The sequence below is a fragment of the Lepidothrix coronata genome, unplaced genomic scaffold (assembly GCF_001604755.1).
Source record: "Lepidothrix coronata isolate B3197 unplaced genomic scaffold, Lepidothrix_coronata-1.0 Scaffold2, whole genome shotgun sequence".
NCBI lineage: Eukaryota > Metazoa > Chordata > Aves > Passeriformes > Pipridae > Lepidothrix > Lepidothrix coronata.
In genome coordinates this window covers 14,861,630-14,887,351 of record NW_016690182.1, presented here as the reverse complement: position 1 = coordinate 14,887,351, position 25,722 = coordinate 14,861,630, and the positions used below count along the sequence as shown (strand labels likewise).

The window sequence follows — 25,722 nt, the reverse complement described above, 5'->3', positions numbered from 1 at the left end:
CGCCATGGCCACCGAGCTGGAGCCGCCGGCCGCCGGCGCCGTGTCGGGCGCGGCGCCGCTGGAGGCGGAGGAGGACGAGGAGCACTGGCTGTACGGGGGTAGGTACCGCGGGGCCCGGCCGGCGGCGGGCCCGGCCCCGCCTCAGGGCCGCCCCCGCCTGCGAGGGCCGTGCGGGGCCGGGGGAGGCACCGGGGGCGGCCCCGCGGTGTGCGGGGGGAAGGGAGCGGCATCGGCCCCCTGTGCGCATCGCAGGGACCGCCGTCCCCTCACAGGGACCGCTATCCCCCCCCGTCCCCGTCCCCTCATAGGGCGGCGGTGTGTTATTGTCCTTTTATCACCATCACTGGTGCAGGGAGGTTAACGAGGTGCTTTTGTTGGAGTTGCAGTTCTCTAATCGCCCAAACCTTTTGGCCTAACAGGGCTCCGATGTGTCCAGGGCAAACCACAGGACTTTACTGAAACCCTATTGTCCTCCCCCTGGGCTTTCCACATGAATGCTTTTGTGTTTCTTCTTCCCTGGCAGGTTACAATTCTATATAAAGACCTTCATATCTTCCTGTGTGATGTTTGTCTCTACTCTCTGAGACTTTAGATGTATATTTTGAATTTTGTTCTGTGCCAGTGGCTGAGGCATCACCTCTGCAGATGGATGTTGCTTGTTGGATTGGGTTTATTTTTAGTTGCTCCATTTCTAGTTGAACTTTGTTGGAAAGAGAGCATTGGGGTTATGGTGCCTTGGCACCAGGAGGTATTTCTGTACCTGTGATGCCTTTTGTGCTTAAATTTACTTTTTTTTTCTTTCACTTGAATAATTTCTTTGTTCTTGCTGTTGTTTTTGCAGATGACACCACTGGTAAGCAAGAAGATGGACCAATTTCTGGGTGAGTCCAGAGGCTATTTATTCACTCTAACAGTACATGCTACAAAGAAGATAAACACTTGTTAAGCAGAGCTTCATGAGTGCTTTAGACTGGTGCTGTTGCCAGGAACAGCAGCCTGTCCTTTCCCCATCCCATGGGATCGTCCGCAGCCACCGTGGTCGGCTGGCACACATTTATGGATGTGGAAGGCGGACTAGCTCAGTCAACTGGTTTGATTTAAAACTAACTTTTAGCCCTTTTTTCATCTCACCAATTAGTTTTAAATCAGATCTGTTTTCCAGTTTAATGCCCTGGGAAAAATGATGCCTTGAGGACTGGCCTTTGTGCTGGCCTGGCGTTGGTGAAACTGTGGCCTGTGCTTTAGCCTGGAAAAGGTAAAACATCTTGGGTTAAAATCTTGACATGATCAAATCAGCACATTCTGTGAGGTGTCTAAAGTGTGTGGTTTGGGTAAGACTTGGACATAAATTCGTTGATCAGTTTGGGTTTCTGTGTGTGGAAAGTATTGTCTGTCCTGGGTCATAATTCCTCTCTATTTGCAGCTGTATGTTTTGTTGAGCTTTCTCTCAGCACAATATTATCTGTTTGCCATTTTAAAATGGAGCATTTTCCAGAAGACATGATCTTCACTGGACTTCTGTGTGCTCAGCACCTGCCAAAGTTCAGTCTAATGTTTATTGTGGCCATGGATTCAGTGTCTAGAATTTCTGGGATTTTTATGGATGCTGTCCTACTTGTGTGCTTAAGGAATACGAAAACTTGTGCAAATAAACAAGTGCTAAAAAACTCAGTAAATTGTTACCTAAAATCATCAAATGAGCTTTGCAGGAAAGAACAACTTTTAGACAGAAATTTACTGCTGATTTGCATAAATCTATTGTTCCATATCAGATTCATCTGAATGGAATTTTACTTCACAAGCAGGATTAGAAATCTGAATTTCCAGCAACTGCCTTCAATAACTGTAAGATGCAGGAAGGAGAAGTACTAGTGCTCATGTTAGCTCTCCTTTTTTTTTTGTTGTCCTCTTTTTGTTTTTTTTCCCCATTTCTTCGTTGCACAATGAGAATCTCCTTAAATGAAGAGCTGGGGGGTGTTTTAAGAAAAACCACTCTTTGTTTGCTCTGTTGTCAACGGCTGCAGCTCCAGGGATGCTCTGCTGGTTTGTCTGGAGTGTTTGTCCCCAGCCATGGAGCAGAGATCCGTGTAGTTTGGGCTGCAGTGTCCGTTAACATTCCCAAGCCTCAGGGATGTGTTGAACACCAGCAGGATGCTCTCACAGCAGCAGTGCCCAGGATGATGTTGGCATTCTGGGGCAGTGAAAGGCCGTGAGGTTTTTCTGGGTGCAGGTGGTGCTGGGGACCTGCCAGATGGCTCATTCCTGGGAAGCAAACAGGTTAGGGAAGGGCTGCTGGGGAGCAAATGTCTCTCTAAACTCCAGTTCATAAATTTTAATGCACACCCACAGATCCCTCATGTGACTTGAAGCTGAAGGTAATACTTGTCACTCTTCTGAAGTCAGGAGTCACAGTCATCTCAGATTCTTAAACGAAATTCAGGGGTTGAGGTCAATGTTAGGAGTTGATTGGATTGGGCAAAAGGTTTTGGTTCCATCAGAGAGGTTTTCTCCAGTGGTCCATCCTTTGGTCCTCCTGTCCCAGCCTGTGTCTGCAGCGTGGAAATACTTGGAGGCTCATTTTCCCTCTGACATCTTGGCTGCTTTTTATACCTGGAAGTGTCTGCAGGTGTCACATCAGGAACATGGTGACCACGGGACCTTCCCTGGGCAGCTGCAAAGCCCTTCTTTTTGATCTTGGCTTTATGAATTTCTTTGTATGTGGGTCTTTTCCAATATGGGCCTTCAGTTTCTGCTCAAATTGTTTGTTTGTCAGTCTTGTGTATGTTTGTTGTTCGATGTCGGATTTTAAATAGCAACATCTCCACAAAGCTCTTGTGGAGAACTGGGTTTTCTGGGCTATTCTAATTGTCTCTCTTGAAAAGTCAGAATTGTTATGAAGTTCTACCGGGTTTTATCTCTGACATTAGAGACAAATGACCTCTTTCTGTATTTTAGTTCTGTGACACTTGGCATACTCTTTTCTAGCATGTGTGCACCAATTTGACATTCTTGCTTGGCCAATGCAGTAAATAATGTTAATGTTTGCACAAACTCTTTATTTGAGGTAAATCCAAACCTGGCCATTGCATTAGGGCTAATTTGTAATGAGTGGGAAGATTGGGTGGATAATTATCTGTGTTTTCTTCTTGGAATTTTAACTTCTCGTTACTGTAAACTATTTGCAGACACACTAAAATCACTTTTTCCTCACTTTTTGGGATGGATGCCCTTGCTGCTTACTAAATACTTGTGTAATGATGAGATCCTTAAGGGTGAGGGGAAATTTTGCTTCTTATGGTCTTATTCTTCTCAGTTGTGATTGTGCCAGACCAAAGCTGGAAGCTGTTCTAGCTGCCACTTACACATTAGCTGTGGAGTGCTATCAGGTGCTCTCTGGGTGTGTGAAACTGATTCTTTCCAGCAAAAGCAAATCCAAACCAAGGCAGGAGGATGGAATTTTTGCCATGTAGTTGAGCTGGGTGCCAGCGGAGCAAACACAGGACATGAATAAGGTGTTACGTGAAAGTCACCTGGAGGAAGGTTTTAGAACTGTTTGTAGGTGAACCTCCAGGCTGGGCTTGTCCACCTGCTGTTCTGTGTCATGGTCACTTTGTTTTGTGTGTTCCCAGACATGCAGAATCTGCTCATCCTCTGCAGGATGCTCCCCAGGAGAGCCGGCCTGTCAACAGTGAGGACCGGGAGATGTCCCAGCACGTACGTGTCCCCTGCCCACGGTGCACAGGGTGGGGCTGTGCTGCTCCACACTCCTGGAGAAACAGATGAGCTGTAAAGATCCTGGACTGCCTAATGCCTTATCTTTGTAGTGTCAGGATGCACTGACAGCCATTCCCAGTGCCAGCAACACTTCTCTTGTCAGCCTGCCTTGAGGAGTGTGAAGGGAGTCTGGTGTGAGCTCTGCTTGTGCCCACCCAGGAGGCGCATGAGGAGCTCTGGTGCTGCAGTCTGGCAGGAAAAACAGAACGTGGTGTTACCTCCAGCTCAGTATTCAATGTGACTTCTCAAGGGCCAGTAAGATCTGGCAAACACTGGGATAGAAAGCCCAAAGTGCTGGGAATCAGTTTTGATTCAGGCTCAGACCTCTTAGAATGCAATCCATGGCTCGGTGCTGAAAGAGAAGGAGGAGGGTTGCTTCTCCCCTCCCTTCTCTCCTGGTCTCTTTGATGGGTTTATTTTCTGCCACTGTGGCACATCAAGAGGGCTAACAGAGGGTTTGTGTGCCATGGAAAAGGAGGGAGGGAAGGAACACCTTCCTCATGCCCTTTTGTAGGGTGACGTGTTAATTCAGCTCATGCATCTCACAGAACCGCACTGCCAGATGTCTGGAAACCTTCCTTGCCTATTCCTTCATTTTTGTGCCCCAGCACTGAGGCTTCATTTGGGTCAAATCAGCAGCTGTAAAGTGAAGGGACCTGGGGACTGACTGTGCTAAATCAGCTAAGGCAAACTGCTCAGCAGCTTCCTACCACAGAAGTTGTGAGAGAATATTTGCCTGAAGGTTTTTTGGGGAAGCCTGGTGAATGTATTTTGGTAGGTTTTATTTGTGGTCATGTCCTTTGACCGTGGAGCTGTGAGGGAGGTGTGTCAGAAAAGCCCTAACCCTTTCATAAAGGGTGGGGCAGAGGAGCTGAGGGACGTGGTGACATTCTTAGACCTGAGCTAAACCTTCCCTGCATTCAGAACCGTGACCCTCCATGAGAGCTGGGGCAATGCCTTCAAAGGACACAGGGGTTTCTCTGTCCATTGGTGTGAGGACTGCTCAGGAAGCTTTCCCAGATGTGGCTGAGTGTCCTGGGGCATTGTCACTTGTGTGCATCACTGAGCTCCTGTGGTGGCACTGTTGCAGGCCCTCCCCAGCGGCGAGGATGATGAAGATGACAGCGACAGCGACAGCGATGATGACGATGTCAAAGTGACCATTGGCAACATCAAGACGGGAGCACCGTCCTACATGTGGGTATTGCTGCTCAGGGTTGGATGCTGGGGCTGAGGTGGCTCCAGCATGTTGGGATTGAACTGGGAATGAGGCAAGAGCTGCTCTGTCTCCTGGGAGACACAGGGGTAACGGCCAGAGCACTGGAATGGGACTGGGAGCTGATGGGCAGCTCTGTCCTGCAATTGCTTGTTGGAGAATCCATCTGTAAAATAGGAATGGTATTCATGGGTCTGCTGCTGGAAAATTACCCTACAAATTACTGTGCTTTATGGGGCAGAATCAAAGGTGGGAAGTCACACTTAACTCATCTGTGAAAACTTCCAGAACCCAAATCTCTATTGCTGAGAATTTGCATAAAGCTGTGGATTTACTAATTCCCAGCTGTCAGATTTTTCATGGCTCAGAAATGGTGAGGCTGGATTTGAGAACCAGGAGATGGAATTTTTTAAAACTGCCTAATGTGCATTGAATAAAAATAATAATACAGCGCTCTTGCTTGCTGCTAGCAGCCTTCCTCTCAGGGGAATGCCTTACCTGTGCTTTGTTGCATATTCTAGTTCTTCCATTTTATGGATAATTTTCTTCTCTTGTTGTAAAGGTAGTTTCACTCTGATGGATGACTATGAATAGCAAACCCAGGTGAACTAAAGCATCTTCTGAAGGGTGTCAGGGCTTGAGTATATTTTGCATGTGAATCTTCAGCCAAGTCATTTGTTCAAATGCCAATGCAGTGATTCTTTTCCAATAGGGGAACTCCTATGAACCTAAACTTAAAAACGGGTAGAGGCTATGGAGCATCTGCTTCAGGTACCACTGTTGTTTTTATCCTTTACCTTTTGCAACGTTTCACTCCCCTGGCACTGAGAGCTGCAGCAGCTGCAGTTTTTTTCTGTTTAGAAGGATATAGAATTAGTGCATCTTATGTAAATCAGGCATAGTGCCTTTCCTAAAGATGAGTGCTCCTAGGGCAGTCTGAAGGTCCAGGATGCAGTGGAGGGATTTATTTACGCATCGCTGAACAAGGTGATTATAGTTCCTTTTAAACTATAAAAAAGTACATTATTACTTTATAGTAGAAAACCCAGAATATTTCTAAACTGTATTGTTGCACTGCTTGCCTGGAGAAGGACTGTAACTCTACTCCGCGTCTTGAGCTGCTTGCAGTGTGGGATACTCAAAGAAACAAACTCTGGCCTCGAGTATCAGCTCTACAGGTTTCTGCTGATGAAATTTCCCCCCCGTTCAGTTTAGTGTCTGTTGTATGTTGAGACTGGGATTCTTTCCTTCCACACATGTGAGACTGTCCTTTTGTGGGCTTCATCTACTTACTTCCCTTAATTTTTTTTTTATCCAAATGAATTCTCTTCTGAGTGAGAAAATAAGAAAAATTCTCCTTGAAGGTTCTGTATCAGATTTTTGCTGACTCCCATTAGTCCACAGTCAGTAATGACAAAAATATAAATATTTTGCCTGTGGAGAAAAATCATTTTATTTTATTTTCCTTTGGGGTAAATTTCATGCATGATCTAATGGTTTACTGTCTGTAGTACCAATCTGGGTTGAGTTTGCTTCTCTGCTGTTCAGCTGCAAGTGCTGCACACCCTGGCTGTTTGTTTGTGGAGTGACTGAAGTATATTTATTAAAAAGTTGATTGTGGTTACCTGTGTGCTGCAAAGCCAGGGATTAATTCACAACAGCTCTTTGGTTTTGACTGGAATAATTTGCTCAGCAAATGAGAGGATTAAAGGCATTGCATTAAAAGTAGTAACAGTTTCTCTCTCTCCAAAGCCAAGTTGCAGCCCAAAGGTATTGACTTGGATGCCGCAGGGAATATAAATGGATTGCCTGTTATAGAAGTGGATTTGGATTCATTTGAAGACAAGCCATGGAGGAAACCAGGTGGGGCCTCACAGTTCCTTGTGATAAATATTTTCTGCAGTTTTAGTTGTCTCTCTTTAATTTCACATGTCATTTCTGTCCATTTGTTGTTGCCGGGGAACAGGGCAGCTGGAACAATGAGTGTTGCTCAGCCTCTGATGCCTGTCTAGACAATCAGTGGCATTTACTGATTGAACAAGCCATGCTCTTTCTAAAATTGGGCTGCATTTATTCTAATAATTTAGCTAAAGGGAACAGCTGTTTTTTTAATGATCTGTTTTATTAATTCCCTAGTTCCAGAAAATGTTGCACTGATACCAATCCAGTAATGTTTGTTGGCCTTAAAGGCATTTGAGTGGATCAGGATTTGGGTATTGATTTGTGCTCTCCTCTTCCTGTGCAGCAGCTTGTTCTGTGTCTCAGAACAAGCCCAGAGTTGTCCCCATGTCTCCTCCTGGTTTGAGTCCTGGGACTGCCCACACTCCCTGGTGTGAGGGAGATTTCCACTGTTGCAGGACAGCTGTAGGATGCCACAAATGAACTGCTGCTCTTCATCTGACACAAAATGAATTGGAGGGACAAGAGATCCAAATGTGTGCTGTGCTGCTCATAAAATGTGCTCTGGTGAAATGTCACCTGGAACAAAAAATCCTCTTCTCAGAAATAATTCTTCTCCCTGCCTGCCCCTGTATTTTATTTATCTTTCAGAACTCTTGCTGTGCTGAGTAAGTGGTGCTGTTCTAAGGATGTTTGTGGTGTGGTTTGGGTGTCTCTTGCCCACATGAAAGGCATCAGGGTACAGACCAGAGCTAATAACTCTGTCAGGGTATCAAACCAGCACTAAAGCTGCTCCCTGTGATGGAGCAAGTGCAGGCAGAATAAAACATGTAGCCTTTCTCCTGCAGGGATTTCCCTTGGTTGTGAGGTGAGAAAGAGGGGAATGGGAAGAAAGTTAGTTAGAAAGAATACAGTGGAGTTCAGAGGTAAAGCCTGGAAATGGTTGTAGCCGTGCTGCCATTCCCAGACCAAAACAGAGCCAGCTGGCCCTAAAACACTGTGGGAGTAGAGTAGAGGGAAGGTGACTGCAGAGGTGTGTGGCCTGGATTTATTGGAGATGGCAAGTAGCTTGTTATTCAACAGCCTTTTGAGTTTATATCCTTTACAGTTAATTGCTCAGCAAGTTGGGATCCCTTTGAGTGAGGGAGAGGAAGAATAAATCCTGTGTGGAGGAGCTGATAGGGGTCTGGAATAGAGGCTGATAAAATAGATGAGCAAATGTGGTGTTGCTGAGTCGGTGTTGGTGCAATTTGCATGTTTGGGTGGTACAACAGGAAGAGTGGCCTGCCTAGGAGATAAACTTAAACCTCACTGCTTAGACCTCACAGCTTAAACCACTCTCAGAGTGCTTTGCTTAGCCCTGTGTCAGCTCTTTGTTCTGGAATGGTCTCTGTAGGGATATCTTTGTGTGGGGGATGTTTGAGGGACACCTCAGCGGGGCAGGAGGTGCTTTGTAGTGCTTCCTGGGGGGAGGTGGGAGGAGTGCTCAGGGAGTTCCTGCAGCCAGGATTGTCCCTTTGCATCCTTGGCAAAGCAGTTTGTGGGCACCTCTGTTGTTCAGAAGTGCTGGTGCTGAATGGGCACATTGCACAGGAGACTGTCAGTGTGAGATAACAATCTTGGATGACTAATCAGGGTTGTGACTGCACTGTAATTACTTGTGCAGTCCAGGACATATCAATAAAAAACTCGAACTTTAGATGTCTTTCATGGAATGGGTGAGCCCCAGAATCTCTTCACCAAACAGCAAAGGCAGTGATAGTCAGGAGGGGAATGTGTGGGCTCAGTTCTGCCAAGGAAAAGGTTCTGTGACACCATCCCATTTTTGTGCTGGGAGCTGGGGAACTGTCACTCCTGTGCTCTCCCCAGCACTCACCACATGTGGACACTTGGAAGAAACCAATCTGGAAAAATCAGGTTGGTGAAGAAGTAGTTGCAAGCAGCTCTCCATGGCCTGTGTAGGTGCTGTGTTGTGTCCCAGGTGTCCCGTGGTGCTCATGGTGTCCCCCTCCCACCAAAGGTTCTGCCATCTCTGGCCTCAGCAGATTGTGACAGTGACATGCACAGCCAGCTGGGCTCTCTAGAAAAATCTTGGTTTTCTTAGCTCTTTATTTAAGCAGTTAAAGAACAGTTGGAGGATGCCAGGCCGCAGAATCTCTGTGTAACTTCTGCTCCCTCTGGCAGGTGCTGATCTCTCTGATTACTTTAATTATGGATTCAATGAAGAAACATGGAAGGCTTATTGTGAGAAGCAGCGGCGGCTGCAGCTGGGGCTGGACCCTGCTCCCCCCATCAGCACTGAGAACAAGATCACGGTGGGTGACGTGTTCCTGCTGCTCATGGCTCCAGGAAAACTGACTCTTGGGGCTGTAATCACAGAGAGAAGGGTTTGAAAGCAGAAGGTGCCTCAATTCCAGACTGTTCTGTGTTCTTTGAGAGATTAGAAATACAAAAACGAGTCTTTAAAGATTGAGTCTCTCAGTTCTGTCTGTCTGGCAGGTTTGAACTACCACAGCAGCAAGACTGGAGGGAATTTCCAGTTGACTTTGAGGCTCCCCAGCAATAGGGGTGTCTGGCTGGAATATCCTGTGGATGAAGGAGGTGCAGGGAGGGGAGCTGGGCTTCCATGGCTGTTCTGCTCACTGCTGTTGAGTGCTGCAGTTGTGTGGCTGCCTTTTGTATTTGGAGGCTGCTTTGGCCATCAGCCTTTGCAGAGTCCATTGGTGGCCAACAGCTGGGAACCAGAACTTCAGCCAAATTGTCAATACAGCAAGTATTACAAGTTCCAGTGTTGACTTAAGGACTACCTGAGAAGGGACATGAGATTATTAAACCTTTGGACTTCTAACAGGAGACAGTGGCCAGCAGGAAGGCTGGAATGGCCTCTAGTTCACAGAAATGTCTGTGCCTTGAGTGGAGAATAGGTGGCTTGTGGCAAGAGCCCTGTGATTGTTCCTTTTCTTTTGCTGAGGGTTCTCTCTGGTGCTACATTCAGTTGAAAGAGCATTAAAGCTGTCTGTTAAATATTGCCTTCCACAGGTTCAGCAGGGGAGAACGGGAAATGCTGAAAAAGAGGTGGAAAACAACATCATCAAAACAGAGTTCAAAACAGACTTCCTGGCACTGGTGGGAGGAAGGATGAAGGCTGGGCCTCCTCCCAACAGGTGAGAGATGAACAAGTTCTTCCTGGGGGCAGCTGGGATCCACCTGGGCCACATCTGAACCTCCTCAAGCCTCGAACAGAAGCTTTTAAACTTCCCAGGAAGCTGGGAAGCTGTTCAGCAGACAGCCCCTGCCTACCCATTCACCTCTCCTGGTGCTGTTGTCAGTGCAGGGAGGGAGTCCTGGATCCCAGCTGATGGGACACATCTCTGGGAGCAGAGGCAGCAAGGCAAACCCCTCAGCTCTGAGGGCTTACCCTGCACACTGCTTGTGCTGGCCTGGCTGATCCCTGCTCCCATGATGGTAATCTCCAGTGGCAGTGGGTTTGGAGTTTGGCAGTGGATAAGAGGTGGTTCCTGAGCCTGTGTGTGACACTGCTGGACTGTGGTAAAACAATTGAGTCACTGATGGGAGCCTCTGCTGGGGAAACCACTTGGCCCTTTTGAGAGCCATGGGTTTATCAAAAGCTGCAAAACAAACAAAGCTGTGTGAAACCTGACAGGCCAGAGCTTTGTGCTCTGGGGGCTTCTGGTGCTTCATTCCCAAATCAGCTTTTGCACACCTGCCTTGCAGAAACCAGCCTGTCATTCCAGCTCTACACTTAGTCTGAGAACCAGCTCTGTGCTTTGAGTTTAAGCTTTAAAGCTCTGCTCAGTGTGTTGGCATTTAAGCACTTTGGGGCTATTTCTGTCCCAGTGTGCAGTCCCTGTTATTACACCCATTTGTGGGGATTCTTTGGATCGTATTTCTGGATTTTCAGAGAGACCAAACTCAGCCCTGCTCAAAGTGAAGTTCCCAGAAGTGAAAACAGGCTTTTCATTTGCCTCTTGTCAATTTGAGTGCTGTCTCTGGAGATGTTTGCCTGTTGGGAAAGAATGCACGAGAGAAGTCTGGGAAAATGGCTCCTTCTGATGTCTCTGAGCCTAAAAAGGTGCCTCTGCTTTGTACCAGGAAGCTGGGTGGGACCATTGATGTGATCGGGGGCCAGGCAGGCACCATTCGGAGGGTGGAAGGAAGACGTCGGGATAAACACGCCTCGGAGGAGAACCCCATCCAGGTAAAGTTTTTGTGCTGCCTTGGCAAACTCCTGACTCTATTGCACTTCTGCTGAACCCTGAGCAAATGTCTGTGCACTCCTGACCTCCCGTCCCAGTTCCTGCCTGCAAAGCAGCAGGTGATGTATTGACCCTACAGGGGTGTGTGCATGGGTTGTTCCCTCCTGCAGGCTCAGTTCACTTCTGGGTTAAAAACTTGGTCTTGCTGGGAGCCAGATTTGTCCTTCAAAGACTAGTCTTCCCTTCAGAGTGGCAAGGCCTGAGTTCCTTTCCTCGTCAGCTCTCCCAGAGTATTTCTTGGGCTGTATAGCTGGGAAGCTCTTCTGTGGATCATTCCCTTTCCCACTATTGGGGTGGAATCTCCAGTTCTGCAGTGGAGGGTTTGTACCTGGGGCTGGTGTTTCATTTTGCTTTGAAGTAACATTTAGTCTCAGCAGCATTTGGTGCAGCCCACGCTTCAGACAGGCTGGGCCTGTGGTACTGGATCTTGTCCCTTGTAAGGAATGAAAGCCTGGGGTATAAAACTGGTCTCAGTTCCGAGCCTGCATGCCCGGGGTATGACCATCATGTTCTGGTTGGCTTCTCTGTAGGAAGCTGCTGTGTGCAAGGTTTGAGGACCATCTGCCAAAAGCTCTTCTCTTAACCCTCTTCTTCCTACCAGCCACTTCTAACTCTCCAAGAAAAGCCAAATGTGGAACAATTCCTGGTTTTGTTTTTACATGTGGTTTTGTGGTCAGTTTATTTCTTGCCAACAAGAGGAGTTTGCCTGAGAGAAAGCATTTGCTGGGCAGTGGTGGCTGTTCCTGGCCCTTACAAGCACTAAGAGCTGCATTTCCAGGTCCCTCTGGTGCCTCTGCAGATTGGTCACTCTTCCCAGGCATCGTCCCCCGCCTGCTTCCTGCCAGCACTGGGAGGTCCCTGCTGCAGGAGCAACGGAATTAAAATGCTCTCTCCTCATTCCTCTGCCTTCTAAGGTCCTTGGAGACCACGGGAGTAAACCACAGCCTCCCCAGCAGCCCCAGCAGCCATCCCAGCCCCAACAGCCTCCTCAGCAGCAGCCGTTCGCTCCACCAGCAGGGCCTCCGCCTCCCCCGCTCGCTGGGCCTCCTCCACCACACTTCCTGCACCCTCCTCCTCCAGTCACCTCTGTTCCACCTCCCCTGCACCCTCCAGGTACGTGCTCGCTCTGAGGAACGCGAGTTGGGACGTCCCAGGCTTGGAGCAAACCAGAGGTTCCGTGGTGAGGTGCTGTTAGGCAGCTGAGTAGGCAGGGAACGGCTCCTTAACTGGCCAGGCTCTGTTCAGTGTCTCCATCAGCCTGTTGAACATCTGCCCTTGAATACTTAAAAAATGGCAGCTGGTCCTTCAAAAAAACAGCTCTGGACTTTGTTTCCTTGAGAGAACCTTTCAGTGCTACTGAGCCATTTGCTTTATTGATAAATGTAAAGGAACGGGTTCCTCTTTCTCTGTGCAAGAAGTGGAGGATGTTGGAATTGCTCTCCTGGGTCAGATCAGCAGATTGTTCAGGTCAGGATCCTCTCTGGCTCTTGCTGATTGTAGGTGTTTCAAAGGTGATGCTGGAATAGGCAATTCTGCAACAGCAGCTGTAACAAATAATTTTTCAGGCCTTGATTGATTTATGCCTTGAAATACCAAAATTGGTACCTTTCTCTGTGCATTTTACTGTTCAGCTGCCACTACAGGGGGATTCTGCTGCTCCCAGAGGAGTCCAGTGTCCAGTGCAGACCTCAGAGCAGTGCTTCATTTTCAAAACAAAGTATCAGTAGTATAAATAAGTTTCTAGCACCAGGCAAATGGTTGAGAGAACAAAGAACTTTGCAGTGGAAAAGGACAAATCTGCAGCATTTTCCAGGGGCTCGGGGTCATTTTTCTGTGCAAGTTTACAGATATAGTGGCCGTGGCCAAAGGCACATATTTCTCTCTTCACTTTTTCACTGAGTCTGTGCATCTTCTGATCCTACATGAGTCATGTCTGTGCTCCTGTTGCTTCTGGCTGAAGTAGTGCCAGTTTTAAGTGAAGGGGCCATGCTCTGGGCTTCTGGCCAGGCTTCAGAGGAGTCACCAGGAGCACTTCATGAAGTAACCCCTGTCTGAGGAGGATTCCTCCTGCAGAACTCACTGATACTTTTCCTGGTAACTTTTCCTACTGCCTTTCATTAAAATGATTGGCAAAATCCAGATGGACACACTGGATGGAGCCTGCAGCAGGTTCTCCTCTGTTCTGAGGTCCAAGTCAGTTGTTCATGTGTTGACACTTAGAAAAGGAATTCTCCGGTGTAAGAGGGCAGCAACATTTTAAATTATAGCATAAAGGTAAAGAGATCATCATTGGAGAAAATGATACAGTTTGCAGGGTAGTTCCTGCTTAGGAGCAGCAATTTTTCTGCTGCTGTTTGCTCCAACATGTGACATTTATTCAAAGTGTCCTTGAGGTTTAGCTTGAGGCACAGAGGTGCCATGCTTTCCCTGTTGTCCTCACTTGTTTTCCTTGCTGATTTCCACAGGCCTGCCACCTCCAGGTCCCATTCCAGGTAGGTGTTACCTTGCTTTCAGTAAAAGCAGCAATTCTGAACACACAGTGGCCCTACTTGAGCATTTGGAGTGAGTGACTTGAGATAGGATGGCACCAGTTCAGAGCACAGTTAATTTAAGACTAATGAACTCCAATGCAGTGTTGAACTCGATCTTATATTCTGGACCTAAATAGTCATCCGTAAGGATAAATTCTGTCTTGTTTTGTCTCTGAAGACAATTTGAAAAAGTGAAATGGAGAACTTGACATGGCAAAAGCCACTTAGATTTGAAATGGTTTAATTCTTGGGATTCCTTTATGCAGGAATTGGGAGTGTGAGACTGAGCAGAACAAATGCCACTTCCAGCAGAGGCCGTTGCAAAGATGCTGAAAACTAAGGAAAAAATGTAACAACTAATCTTGTGTATAAGTCAAGAAGCCCCTAATTCAGAGCTGCTGAACTCCCTAATTCAGGACTAAATTGTTTCTAGCTGTTTTTTTTTTCTACTGGAAATTTTGCCATTGAAAACAGTTAGCTGCTGGTAGAGCAGAGCACTTGGAGCAATAGGTGTGACCAGGTGCTGCCCCTCTGAAAATCCAGGGCTGACAGTGAATTCTGTGCTTTGTAAGGGACAAAGTTACTCATTTTAATGAATGGAGCAATAAAACTTTTGCTGTAGTTGTGACATATCTGCATCCCAAAACCTACTTTTCTTCCATAGGACTGTAAGGGTTAATCTTTACTCCTTGATGACTCTTACGGTTAAGATTTATAAGCCAAAACAAGGTAGTTTTTCTTTCGTTTTTCTTCCCATACCCCCACAGAACTAACACAGCCATAGGGTTTGAATTATGGGAGGAGATACAACCCTAAAGGAAAATGATTCCATTTCAAACAAGGCCTTGTTTAGAGTAAAAGGTTCTTTAACTGCTTTGAACTGTGAACAGCACTGAAGTGTGGCTCCCCTGTGCGAGCTGGGCCTCTGTGCTGACATTACCCTTCTGTGTTTAGGGTTGTTCCCGCCGCCTCTGGCGCCGCCACCAGCTCTTCTCATTCCAACCTTGGATGGGTAAGACCACACCTGGGCTGAGCCAGGGGTGCAGCTCTGCTGGAGTGAGGAAGGGAGGAAAAAAGGTTAAAAAGCAGTGACAGTGATTCATGGTCTGGTCTTGGGTTGGGTCAGGGGTGAGAGCAGAGTCTGTCAGGAATCCTCTGTGCATTTGTTTTCGTCACATTCAAGGCACAGGAAGGAGTCCATACAATCTAGGCAAAATCTGGGGTAGCTGATGGCATGTTTTGTTACTATAAAGATTCTCCAGGTAGTTTGGGAGCAGGGGTACTTTCCCAGGAAGCCTGGCTGGGGTGAAGCAGGGCAGGCAGTGGGGTTATGGAATGTTTGAAAGCCGTGGCAAAGCCCCTGCACCCGTGTGCATTTCTGGTAGGGGGGGTTCCCATAAGGATGTTCCACAGACCTCCAGAAAAAGTGGGGTGACCCTGCAGCACAGACATCCCTGCAGGGACTCCCTGGTGTTGGTAACTCCTCCTTTTCTCTCCCCCAGCCAGCCAGCCAGCTACAACAACAGGCAGCCACCTCCCTTTGGCTACAACTCCGCAGGTGAGCACTGCCCAGAACAGACTGCTGCTCTCTCTCCTCTGGTCCTTGGCAGTGCAGGCTTTTCTGAGCTGACAGGCAGCAGGTTTGCTTTAACTTCAGGCTCTTGCTTGTGCCCCAGCTGATCCCAGTCAGTAGGAACACACCCTGAGTCTGACTGCACTGGGCAGTGCTTGGAGAGCTGAATGTTGGGCAGCCCTGGTGGTGCAGTTTTGTGGCTGAGTGCTGAGGCTCAGGCCAGCTTTCAGCACCAGAGAAGCTCCCCCAGGTGCCTCAGCACCGTGTCCTCGTGCCTGTTTGCACACAAACGTGCTCTCCCTCACTCACACTCTCTCCCTTTTCCCCACCCTCAGAGACAAGCACAGCCATCCACAACTATCAGCTTGGCATCTCCTCCCTGAGCTTTTGAATCCCTCCTCGCCCACTTCCCCCTCTGCCTTGCCTACAGGCACCATCTCCTTTGGTTTTGTAGTGGCAGAGGCAGTGCCAGGAATTCAGCAGGATCCCTCCCTGGGGCAGCCCTGGCAGCAGTGCCCTGTTCTCTCCCAGTCCATAGTGACCAGCACTCGGAGCGGCCTCTCCTTGCCGTGCTGAGCAGGTGGAAGCTCCAGAGTGTGTCCCTGCAGGAGGGGTTGGAGCAGTGCCAGTCCTTCCGGAGCTCTGGGTGTGCTGCTGCTCAGCAGCTGGCACTGCTTCGGGATACCCCCTTACTGGCCCAGCTGAGCAGCCCAGCCCCTGGCTCTGGGCCCATCAGGTGACATCCTTCATTCACAGCTGGTGGCCCTGGCCCTCCCCAGGTACCACCTTAGACCAGAAGGTCCCTGGTGAGAGGTGAGACAGGAGGCCAAGAGCCCAGGGCTAGCAGAGGTTGTGCAGCACTGCCTGTGATTACCTGCTCTTGCTGTGTCTGCCTCGGGGAAAAGGTGTTCTGCTCTTAGCAAACTGCTGGAAGGGAAAGGGAAAGGACAGGAGAGACCATTGTGTCCTTGGATCTAGCTGTACTGCCAGAGGGGATCTTTGGAAGGGGAGGGACAGGGGGGATGCTGTGGCTGCTTCAGATGAGCAAGGCTTCTGCTCTCCTGCAGATTCAGGTTTCATCAGCTACCCACCCATCTCCACATCCCACACTCCCTGGGTGACCACGGTGGACAAGGGCACGAGCAGCTCCAGCAGCAGCCACTGGGAGTACTCGGGCTCCAGGCGGGAGAGGGAGCGGGAACGGGAGCGGGAACGGGAGAGGGAGCGAGACCGGGACCGGGACCGCACCCCCACCACCAGTGAATACAACAAGTGAGTGCTGCTGCTCATCCTGCTCACGTGGGGAGGCTGGCCCTGCCCCACAGCCCCACAGGGGGTTTGCCACAGGGTGGGATTGTGGATGGTACCAGTGGAATTTTCTGAAATGTCTGGGGAAGGGATACTTTGGATCAATGACTCGAGGACAGACCAGGAGCTGGTGTCACTGGCTGATTTCCTGTGTCTGGAGTTGGGGTTCTTTGTTTAAATCCAGCAGAACCAGTTCTTCTTGCCCTCCCACCAGGCCAGTAAATGAAACAGCCCCTCTGTGTTAACCTGGCCTTTCACAGCTCCCTGTGAAGCGCAGGAGCTGCTGCTTCTTGTCCTCTAAATGTCACTGGCAGATCAAAGGACAGACACCCTGTCCCGCTCTGCTCTCCTGGAGAGGCTTTGGGGCAGGGAGTGCCACTGCCTGGGAGCAGCCGGGAGAGACCACCTTGGTGGGAACTGCTGTGCCCTCGGGTGGCAGCAGTGCTGGGAGCACTGGGGGAAGGAGAGGAGGCTTGGAGCCTCCCTGACCTGGAGAGCTGAGCTGGAGGCTGGGCAACACGGACTCCTAAACCAAACCCATCACTTGGGTGTTCAGTCACCAGCAGTGCCAGTGCTCTGCAGGCCCAGAAATGCCAGTAATCATTCAAAACATGATCAGAATGTGCATTCCTGACATGGGGTGCTTCCTGCTGGGGACCTTTCCCAGCCTGGGGAAGGAGCAAACAGGGCAACTTGTTCCTGAGCTTTTTTCTTTTACTTTCCCTTTTTTTTTTTTTGGAACTTATGAGCTTGTGGTCACTGTGGGTGGGAGGGGCAGGAACACAACAGATGGCAAATTTGCCAAACTGGGAAGAACTCAGAGTCCCCCACTCCCTGAGCAGGTCCTTGGGCAGCCAAGGCTTGGGATCAGCACTCCTGGGCACATTGTTGGCATTTCTGGGTGATGTGGAGCACTCTGGAGCTGAGATCGTGCCTGTCAAAGCAGGATGAGTGGCAGTGCTCGGTGTGCTCCTTGGGAGCACTCCCAGATCATCAGTTTATTTGTCCAGCTCATTCCCAGGAGCATCAGGACAACGTTTGGACTTCCTTTCTGTCAGAGTCTGAATGTTGTTTCTCACAGAGGGACTTGTTAACCCTTCATATTTTGGCTTTCAGAAACTGCACATGGACTGTGAGGTGTAGAGGGAAGGGGATGGGGGATGTGTCTCATTTTGGGGTAACTCGTGCCTGCTCCTGTATGGGGATGGAATGAGATGCTTTGTAGGCAGAAGAACCACCTCAGCTCTGCTCACAGAAGAAAACAGCCCGTTAGTCCTACTCAGAGAAAAGAGTTCCAGATTTTCTGGGGTGTTGGTGTGGTGAGGGAAAACCCAGCAGCAGGGGAAGCAGAGTGGTAAGAGGAGCCTGTTTGTGTTGTTTTCCTGTTGCAGGTTTTTTCAGGAGCACCCCCAGTTGCTGTGGGTAGAGTGCGAGGTGCCAGATATCGGTGAGGAGGGTCACAGTGCGGTCCGAGGGGCGTGTTCCTGTGCCTCACTTGTGCTCTCTCCCCCCAGTGACGACGAGCGGTACCGCTACTACAGCCGGGAGCGCAGCTACGACTTCGAGCGCGACTATCGGCGCAGCCGCGACCGCAGCCGGGAACGAGAGGACCGGCACCGCGAGCGCCGGCACCGCGACAAGGAGGAGAGCTCCAAGCACAAGTCCTCCCGGCGGTGAGGGCTGGGATGGGATGGGATGGGAACGCTCCTGGCTGTAGACAAGGAGCTTGATGTTCTCGGGGTGAAGTGTCGCCCTGGCTCATCCTGTGAGCTGCTGATGTCCTCAGAGGTGATGCCCCAGGTGACGGCAAGAGCCTTCGGGAGGAGGAAACATCTGTAACAGGAGAGGAGCCCTCAGTGCTTGTGAGTTCTCAAGAGGGGCAGCACTGAGGAGTGGAGGAGGGGTGACCTGTGCTGTGGGTCCTGTTGCTCTTGTGCACAAGGGCAGAGCTCTCTGCAATCTGAAATGTGTGATCAGAGCTCTCCTGACAGCGAGGCTGGTGATGGGCTGCACAAAGGTGAGACACTGCTGAGGCACAGCCAGATGTCCTGAAATCCCAGTTTTTCTGGAGAAAATGTATTTGCAACAGATGATCTTCCTGGGAGAGCACTGTTCTAGCAGCAGCTCTGCTCCCTGGGCTGAGGCAAGTTCTCTGCTCAGATCCTGTGTCACTTCACATCCTGGTAACGGATTGAGCAGACTTGTTCTTGCTCCTTTTGCTTGGTGCTTCAACTTACTTCCTTCTTTTAGATGAAATTTGGGTCAGCTCTGTAGGTGATGACCTTTATTTTGAAATTGGTATCACAGAAATTCCTGCACAGTGAGGGAAGTAAAAGGCTGTTCTCATCCTTAAGGAGATGAGGAAGTTATCAGGGAAGGACTGATGGCTGAAGGGGTGGAAACAAAGTGTTGGGAAGAAAGGCCAGGACCACCTGAATTTGTTCTGAATACAGAACAAATGGAAGCTGGGCTGGTACCAGATGAACAAGCCAGTGCCTTTAGGGGATATTTCTCAGCTTCCTCCACTCAGAATTGAAACCTTGTAGTAGATACCTCGCTGTAGGAATCCCTGCCCAAGGCAGGGGGTTTGGAATTTGATAATCTTAAAGGTCCCTTCCAACCCAAACCATTCTGGGATTCTGTGAACAGGGTAAAATTCACCCAAGCAGGGGCAGATCTGCTTGAGAGCTCCATGTGCACATATGTGCTGGGGCACAAAGTGGGAACCGGGAGACTTTTCCTCTGCTCCCTAAATCACACACAGATGCTCCCTCTGACTCAAAGCAGTGAGATGAGCAGTGTTTGTGAGCTAAAGAAACAGGGGCAATACTGTGTTTAAGGCCACTTGTGGTGCGTGTCAGAGTCCCTGCTTGAGGCACACGGAGCTCTGTGCCTGGTGAGGCATCTGCAGGCACATGAAAGGCTCTGGTTGCAGTTTCCAGCTCCCTGCAAAGTGCCCAGTCTGCAGGAAATCACCGATGCTGGTTCCAGTATTAAAGGCCAGTCCCATTGTCCCAGCACAACCCACTGACACATTGTCCACGGGGTGGCTGAAGGTGTTGATTTTTTCCCCTTTAATGACTATGAAACCATTCATTAAACTAGTCAGAAAGTTACTCGAGGCCAGGAGCTTTTCAGCCAGATTCAGCCAGTTTGGTGTCTGTGCTGCCAAACCGATGTTCCAGCCATGTCAGGATTTGTCTCTAACCTGACACTGTCCCCACTCGTGGAGCTGTGCCTGTGCTGGGATGTTCATCTGCATTTTCCTGTGCTCTGTGCTGTGTTTTACCTCTGCCACCTTCACCCCATGCTCAGCTCTCAAGAGCTCGCCTGGTTTGCAGCCTGTGAGGAGAAATAATTGTGTGTTGGAGAAGCAGCAGAAAATCTCCTCCCAGGAGGGACCAGAGCAGAGCTCCCACCTTCCCACTTCCCCTGGTGGGAGGCAGAACTGTGCCCAGGGCCCAGTCCGAGCCCCTGCTGCCTGGGATTCCTCCCACATCACAGAGATCCTGTGCCAACAATCCCAGCTTTCCACCTGCATCAGGAAAACGGGTGAGGAGATAGAGGAGTTGTGGAGCATGGAGCCAGTGAAGAGCCAGGTCATGTGTGAGTAAGCAGAAGCAGAAAGAGGATCTGCCTCCCATTGGGAAATCCACATTTCCCTCGCTCCATTGACCCCTTTCTTGCCTCAAGTCCCAGGATTTCCCCTAGGTGTTCAGAGGAGTGAAGGTTCCAAACCCCTCTGGACTTAGGGCTCTCCCTCCTCTCAGCAGCTCCGTGCTGTGCCAGCATTGCTGGAGCTCCCGTGGAGTGGAGGGACGTGGATGTTCCACAGAGCCGCAGTGGCTGTGCCTGCCGGGCTGTGCCGCTGCCACGTGTGGTGTTGGCACAACCTGCGGGATCAGCTCATCCCAAACAAAGCCGGGGAGGCCCTGCTGGTGTATCCCTGTCCGTGCAGGTCCCTCGTGTGGCAGAGCTGTGCTGGCACAGGCACAGGTGTCACTTGTCCCCTCTGTTCCCCACAGGAAGCAGCACGAGAGCGAGGAGGGGGAGAGTCACCGGCGCCACAAGCACAAAAAGAACAAACGGAGCAAAGAGGAGAAGGAGGCCAGCGAGGACGGGGCCCAGGAGGGAGAGGAGCAGGACACCAAGGAGTGAGCAGGCCCCCTCAGCCCTCGGGAGGAGCCACTCCTGGGCCCCCAGCCTGGCACTGCTGATGTTTGGGGTGGGGGGTGATTTTTTTTTATTATTTTTTACTTTTTCTAAGGGAAGAGGCCGACTGGGAGCCCTGACACGGCACAGGGCTCGGGGAGCTGAGGCTGCACGTGCCCTTAAACTTCCTTTTTTGTTGTTTTTTGTTTTTGATACAAGACAATACAGCAGTACTAGTTACAAAGCACTGAGCTACTCTACTCATACACATCCCTAGGGAGGACTTTGGTGTATCAGATCCTATGGTTTCTGATGGAAGATGGCTTCAGCTGAAACTAACACAATTAGGTAATAGCTTTTGGTTCTTTTTTGTCATCATCATTCCTTTTTCAATAGGACAGTAAGTGCAACTTGAAATTTATTGTCCAAAGAACAGTGTGACTTAGACCCCGAGAGCCAGCCTAGAGTCTGACGTGGTAGTGAAGTCTCATCCCAGATAAATTCCTTTATAGCTACAGAAAGAGCCTCTGGTTTCTCCATGGCTGAGGAGCTGCAGGGTCTGCTCTGCCTTCTGGGCACAGGGTCTGCTCCGCCTGACACTCACCCAGCGTGGGCAGAGACCCCAAAACTCACTTTGTTACCCATTGCAAAGGTAGCTCTGTCATGTTACACCTCTGAGTGGTGTAATCGATGAAGACCTGTAGTAAGAGTTTAATTACTTTTGACTTGCCTGTTTTGTTTCCTTTTTCTTTCCTGAGTTGAGCTGAATAACCCAGGGCAGTAGAGAGCACCAAGTCCCAGCATTTTGCCCTCGTGGGGTTGGCGTTTCTATTTGGTTATCACCGACACTCCTGTCCGATGAATTCCTTCCCCTAGATCCCAAAATAAATTTAGTCGAATTCCAAAGTTTCTTTGGACTTAGTATTGGTTGGGGAGAGGGGCAAAGGAGATGTTTCTGGGTGGGGAGAACAGGGGAGATAATTTTAAGGGTTTTGGTCCTTAGGATCCCACCCTTCAGTTTGTGTGAGTCCACGAGTGTCTCATTTTTCTTTGACTTGTTATTTAAAACTGTCTTAAATATTTGTCCTAAAATAATATGGTTCTGAAATGTTCTGTATATTTTGGTATTGTAAACTTGCAAGTCTGAGTGTGCTGTGAAGTGTCGGGGCTGAGACCTGAGCCAGGAGAGCCCTCTGGGAATGGGTGACACTGGGATGAGTCCTTAACTGCAGAGCCTGGGGGAGAGGGGGAAGAACTGGGGGCTGTCTTGGGTTTTGGTTTTTATGGCGGTTTTTCATGTGCTTTGAGGTCACAGGAAATGTGTGTGCCCTGACCCAGATGAGGGGCAGGGCCTGGAATGGGGCTGGAGCTGTTCCTCCCTCTGCAGCCACAGCAGACCCCAGGGTTTGGGAACGCGATGTCTCTGAGGGGCAGCAGAGGATGGGCAGGGGTAACCCCAGCCAGGGAATCTCATCTCCTGGCACTGGGGGGGGACCAGGGGCAATGCTCCTGGAGTTCAGCTGAGAGTGCCCAGGAGCGTTCAGGAGCTTGGGGGGAACTGGCTTCTATGCAGTTACAGGATCCCGGAATCACTGGGGTTGGAAAAGGCCTCTGAGCCCTCACCACCTTGTCAGCAGGATGGCACTGGTGGGGCCTGGGCAGGGAGAAACCACACCCAGCCTGGTGAGGACTCAGGAGCGCCTGGTCTGTGCCCTCCCTGGGCTCCACAGAGAGCCCAGATTTGGGAATTGTGAAATGGGGTTGTTTTTTTCCGGCACTGAACTCTGAACTTGCAGGGCAGCAGTGCCAGAGGAGGTCGGGCAGTGGCCCCAGCCCACCCTGGGTCAGAGAGGGGCTGGCACAGCGTGTCCTGCCAAGGGCAGTGGGGTGTGGCCCTGGCCAGGGCCATGTTTGCCATGGCTGCAGGCTCAGGTGTCCTGGGGCCTCTCCGGGGGTGGGCAGAGCTGTTCCACAGCCTGTGGAGGTGACAGAAGCCTGCTGTAAACAGACTGAATTCCTGGTGGTCACATCCCTCTGCTTCCCTCTGCACCAGGGAGATGGGGAATCCTGCAGGGATGGAGCAGGGGGAGCTTCCTCCTGAGCTACTGAAGGAGCTGGACCTGGGTCCTGCACTCCTGGGAGCCCGGTGATGGTGCCAGGGGCAGCTAGGAAGTTAAGGTTTTATTGTTCTCTTTTAATTAAATAAATAGAGATCAAATGCTTGCCCTTCATACCAGGGAAACGATCTTTGCTTGCACCAGGAAGCTGCTGCAGGTTTGCTGTTGTTGGATGTGGGGCTACTGTTGGTCAGGGTTGTTTTCCCAGCCCCAGGGTATTTCAGGATAGTCCAGCTCCTTTCCTGGGGGCTGTTTCCTGCTGCCCAGAGCCAGCTTCCTGGAGCAGTGTCTTGTTGAGGTCACCTATTCAGGGGGCATTAACTGATACACTGGAAAGAAAAGTGAAAACCACACCTATGACACATATTTTTCAGCAATATTACAATAATTTATAAAGGCATCAAAACAAATTCAACATCTATTAACAAGCTGATTTTTGAAACAACATTTAAATTATGAGGACATTTTGGTGAAGTTGAAGGCACCTTGGAAGGAGGTGGAGTAACAGTAAAATCCTTCTGCAGCTCCTGCTCCCTCCCATTGCCCAGCAGCTCTTCCTCCTGCCCATCAGCCACTGGCACGTGGTGCAGGCAGGAGGAATGGCCCTCTCTGTACACCAATATTTACTGTTCCACCCCAGGCACAGGTTCTGCACATTGATTGGAAAGAGACAAAACATTGCTTCAGGTTTTTGTGTTCCTTTGTGTCGGAGCAAAGGTCGAGGAGGAGTTTTCCTGTGTGAATGATTTTGCTCTCAGCATTCAGGAGAAACAACAGGGAACCACGACTGTGCTGTCAGCGTCCCAGGGCTGTTTGTCAGGCAGAGGGAGGCTGTTGTGGGGCTGGATCCCGAACTGTTGCTGTGTGCTGGCTCTGGAAACAGCCCTGCTGTGCCTGCCTGGAGCTCCAGCGCAGGCAGTGGGGGCCCTGTGTGTGCAGGGGCCAGGGCCAGCTCTGCAGCAGCCCCAGGGGCAGCCTCGCTCAGCCAGGGACGGGCTCCACCTGCAGGGGCACTGCAGGGAGTTCAGCATTTCGCCAGAGGGGACTCTTGATTCGTACAAAGCTGGTCCTGTAAAAGGTGCAGCAGAGGCAGCAGGAGAGGGGAGACCTCTCAGTGCAGCCCGGTTTGAGAAGGACCTGTCACTGCTCCTGCTCACTAAGGACCTGCTGGAAGAGGATGAGTTGCTTCAGGTGGAGCTTGAAAGGAGGAACGTGGCAGGCTGTCAGGACAACCCCCCTGGCCCAGCTCCAGCCCTGCAGGTACATTTTCCCTGTGCAGAGGGTGTGAACTGAAGCCAGGCCGGGCACTGTCCTAGAGGGACTTCCTGCTGCCCTGGGCACAAAGTGGCCAAGGAGCAATGGCCCTTGGAGCCTCCCTGGTCCAGTGAGTTGGTATTTTGCTCCAGCCGTGAGCGGGATGTGAACAGAACTGCAGGAGGAAATCTGCTCTGCCTGACCATGCAGGGGCTCCTCCCCCTGCCCCAACCCCGCCTTGGGCACTGGGATTGATAAGGGAAAGCCGGGCAGCTGAGAGAATCCCAGACAGCATGTGGGACACAGGGTGCTGGTTACAGCCTGTTTACTGAATCACCTGCCTTCTGTGGGAAAAGCTGCTTTATCAAGTCATAAAACCAGGGAAGCTTCTCTGTGAGCCTTGCCCTCGCCCTCTGCTAAAGTCACACTCTGCAACATCACATGTCAGTGAAACCACTTCTGCTGCTCCCTTTGACAGGAGTTCTTTAAGCTATTTAAATTGTCCATTTGCAATAAATCAGTGGAGTTGGCAGGATCCTAAACCAGGATTTATGACAGGACCTTCGTACGGGTCAACACAGCCCCACCATCCTGCCCCAGCAGCTCTTCAGGTGCCAGCTCTGAGTTACCATTGGTTTTTTCAATGTATTAACACATTCCTTGGGTTACTGAAACCTGAAAATATCAAGAGTGGGTCCCTATCCCTACGGAATGATTTATTAGCAGCTCCTAAGAGCCATTGGTTTAACCTGATCAAAATAGGAAAAGGAAAGCTGAGCCCTAAAATCAAGAGAAGTGCCTGACCAGCCTCCAAGGCAGGTTGTGAGAAACGCTGGGAAGAGCTTCCTCTGCAACAGCAGCCTAAGGAGTTTTAATGAGCCTGGGAAGCCACAACTGTTGGATTAACTGTTCCTCGGAGTTCAGCTGCCAGATTTGGTGACAACCTTGGCACAGGAAAATGTTTTCCACAGGAAGGAAGCAAAGAGTCCTCCCTGGCACTGCCCCAGGAGCAGGAGTGGAGCAGGCCCCGGGTCCATGTGTCCCCCGTGGTGGCAGCTGGTCCCTGATCCCGCAGGCAGCGCTGGATGGTGTGAGCTGTCACACGAGGCTCCCTGGCCAGGACACCACCGTCAGGGTGACTTTGTTGCGCTGCTCCTTCAGCATCGGGATCAGCTCTGCGTTGCTCATTCCGATGGCCGGGACTCCATTCACGGCCACGATCTCGTCTCCACACCTGGGAGCACAGGACACACTGGGCAGGCTGAGGGAACCCGGAATTGCAGCCCCCAGGGTCAGATCACCCACCCTGAGCCAATGTCACCAACTGCTCCTGGGAGCAGCTTGTTCCCTTGTGAGTCCGAGGGAAGAGAAAGGGAGGACACTGCTGGTGGCAGAGGGAATGGCCCCAGGAGCACGACCAGGGCAGGGACAGCAGAGGGAGAAGCTGCAAGGGCAGATTTGTGCTGTCCCACACTCCTGACCCAGGTCAGTGCTGCAGGTCAGGCACAGTCCCCCAGGGGAGGTGCTCTGCAGGCTGGAGCTCTACTGTCACCCTGCAGCTCAGGACAGCAGGGGCTGAGGGTCCTGTGGGATCTGCCCCTCTGGCACAGCAGCACCTCTA

General features: G+C 50.4%; 2 protein-coding genes across 8 annotated transcripts in view; one reads left to right on the top strand and one right to left on the bottom strand.

The window, feature by feature from the left end:
• On the top strand, nt 1-21,864 carry LOC108497981 (pre-mRNA 3'-end-processing factor FIP1-like). Of its 5 annotated transcripts, none has more exons than XM_017816210.1 (17): nt 54-98; nt 842-881; nt 1,150-1,255; nt 3,658-3,714; nt 4,865-4,971; nt 5,703-5,761; nt 6,743-6,853; nt 9,074-9,204; nt 9,929-10,053; nt 11,003-11,108; nt 12,081-12,279; nt 13,632-13,658; nt 14,652-14,709; nt 15,200-15,255; nt 16,338-16,542; nt 18,093-18,251; nt 20,604-21,864. In XM_017816210.1, exons 4-17 carry the CDS (start codon nt 3,703-3,705, stop codon nt 20,734-20,736), a joined length of 1,488 nt encoding a protein of 495 aa, XP_017671699.1. In that variant the 5' UTR covers nt 54-98; nt 842-881; nt 1,150-1,255; nt 3,658-3,702; the 3' UTR covers nt 20,737-21,864. The 5 variants fall into 5 exon arrangements, with proteins under 5 accessions (XP_017671672.1, XP_017671699.1, XP_017671681.1 ...); XM_017816192.1 differs by having other exon boundaries at nt 3,630-3,714; XM_017816200.1 differs by having other exon boundaries at nt 71-98; nt 1,163-1,255; nt 3,630-3,714.
• A 1,120-nt stretch (nt 21,865-22,984) lies between these two features.
• Nucleotides 22,985-25,722, bottom strand: part of LOC108498648 (ligand of Numb protein X 2-like) — a 30,058-nt gene continuing 27,320 nt past the window's right edge. For all 3 annotated transcript variants that reach the window (XM_017817621.1, XM_017817602.1, XM_017817611.1), the window contains one exon: nt 22,985-25,335. In XM_017817621.1, the coding sequence (XP_017673110.1) occupies nt 25,200-25,335 (136 nt within the window). In that variant the 3' untranslated portion in view covers nt 22,985-25,199. The remainder of the gene's footprint in view (nt 25,336-25,722) is intronic.

Excerpts from the sequence above, each read along its gene's own strand:
- LOC108497981 (XM_017816183.1), top strand. The coding sequence starts at position 5 with ATGGCCACCGAGCTGGAGCCGCCGGCCGCCGGCGCCGTGTCGGGCGCG. Across the intron at positions 3,715-4,864 it reads ACCGGGAGATGTCCCAGCAC|GCCCTCCCCAGCGGCGAGGA; the intron begins GTACGTGTCCCC and ends GCACTGTTGCAG. Across the intron at positions 5,762-6,742 it reads CTATGGAGCATCTGCTTCAG|CCAAGTTGCAGCCCAAAGGT; the intron begins GTACCACTGTTG and ends CTCTCTCCAAAG.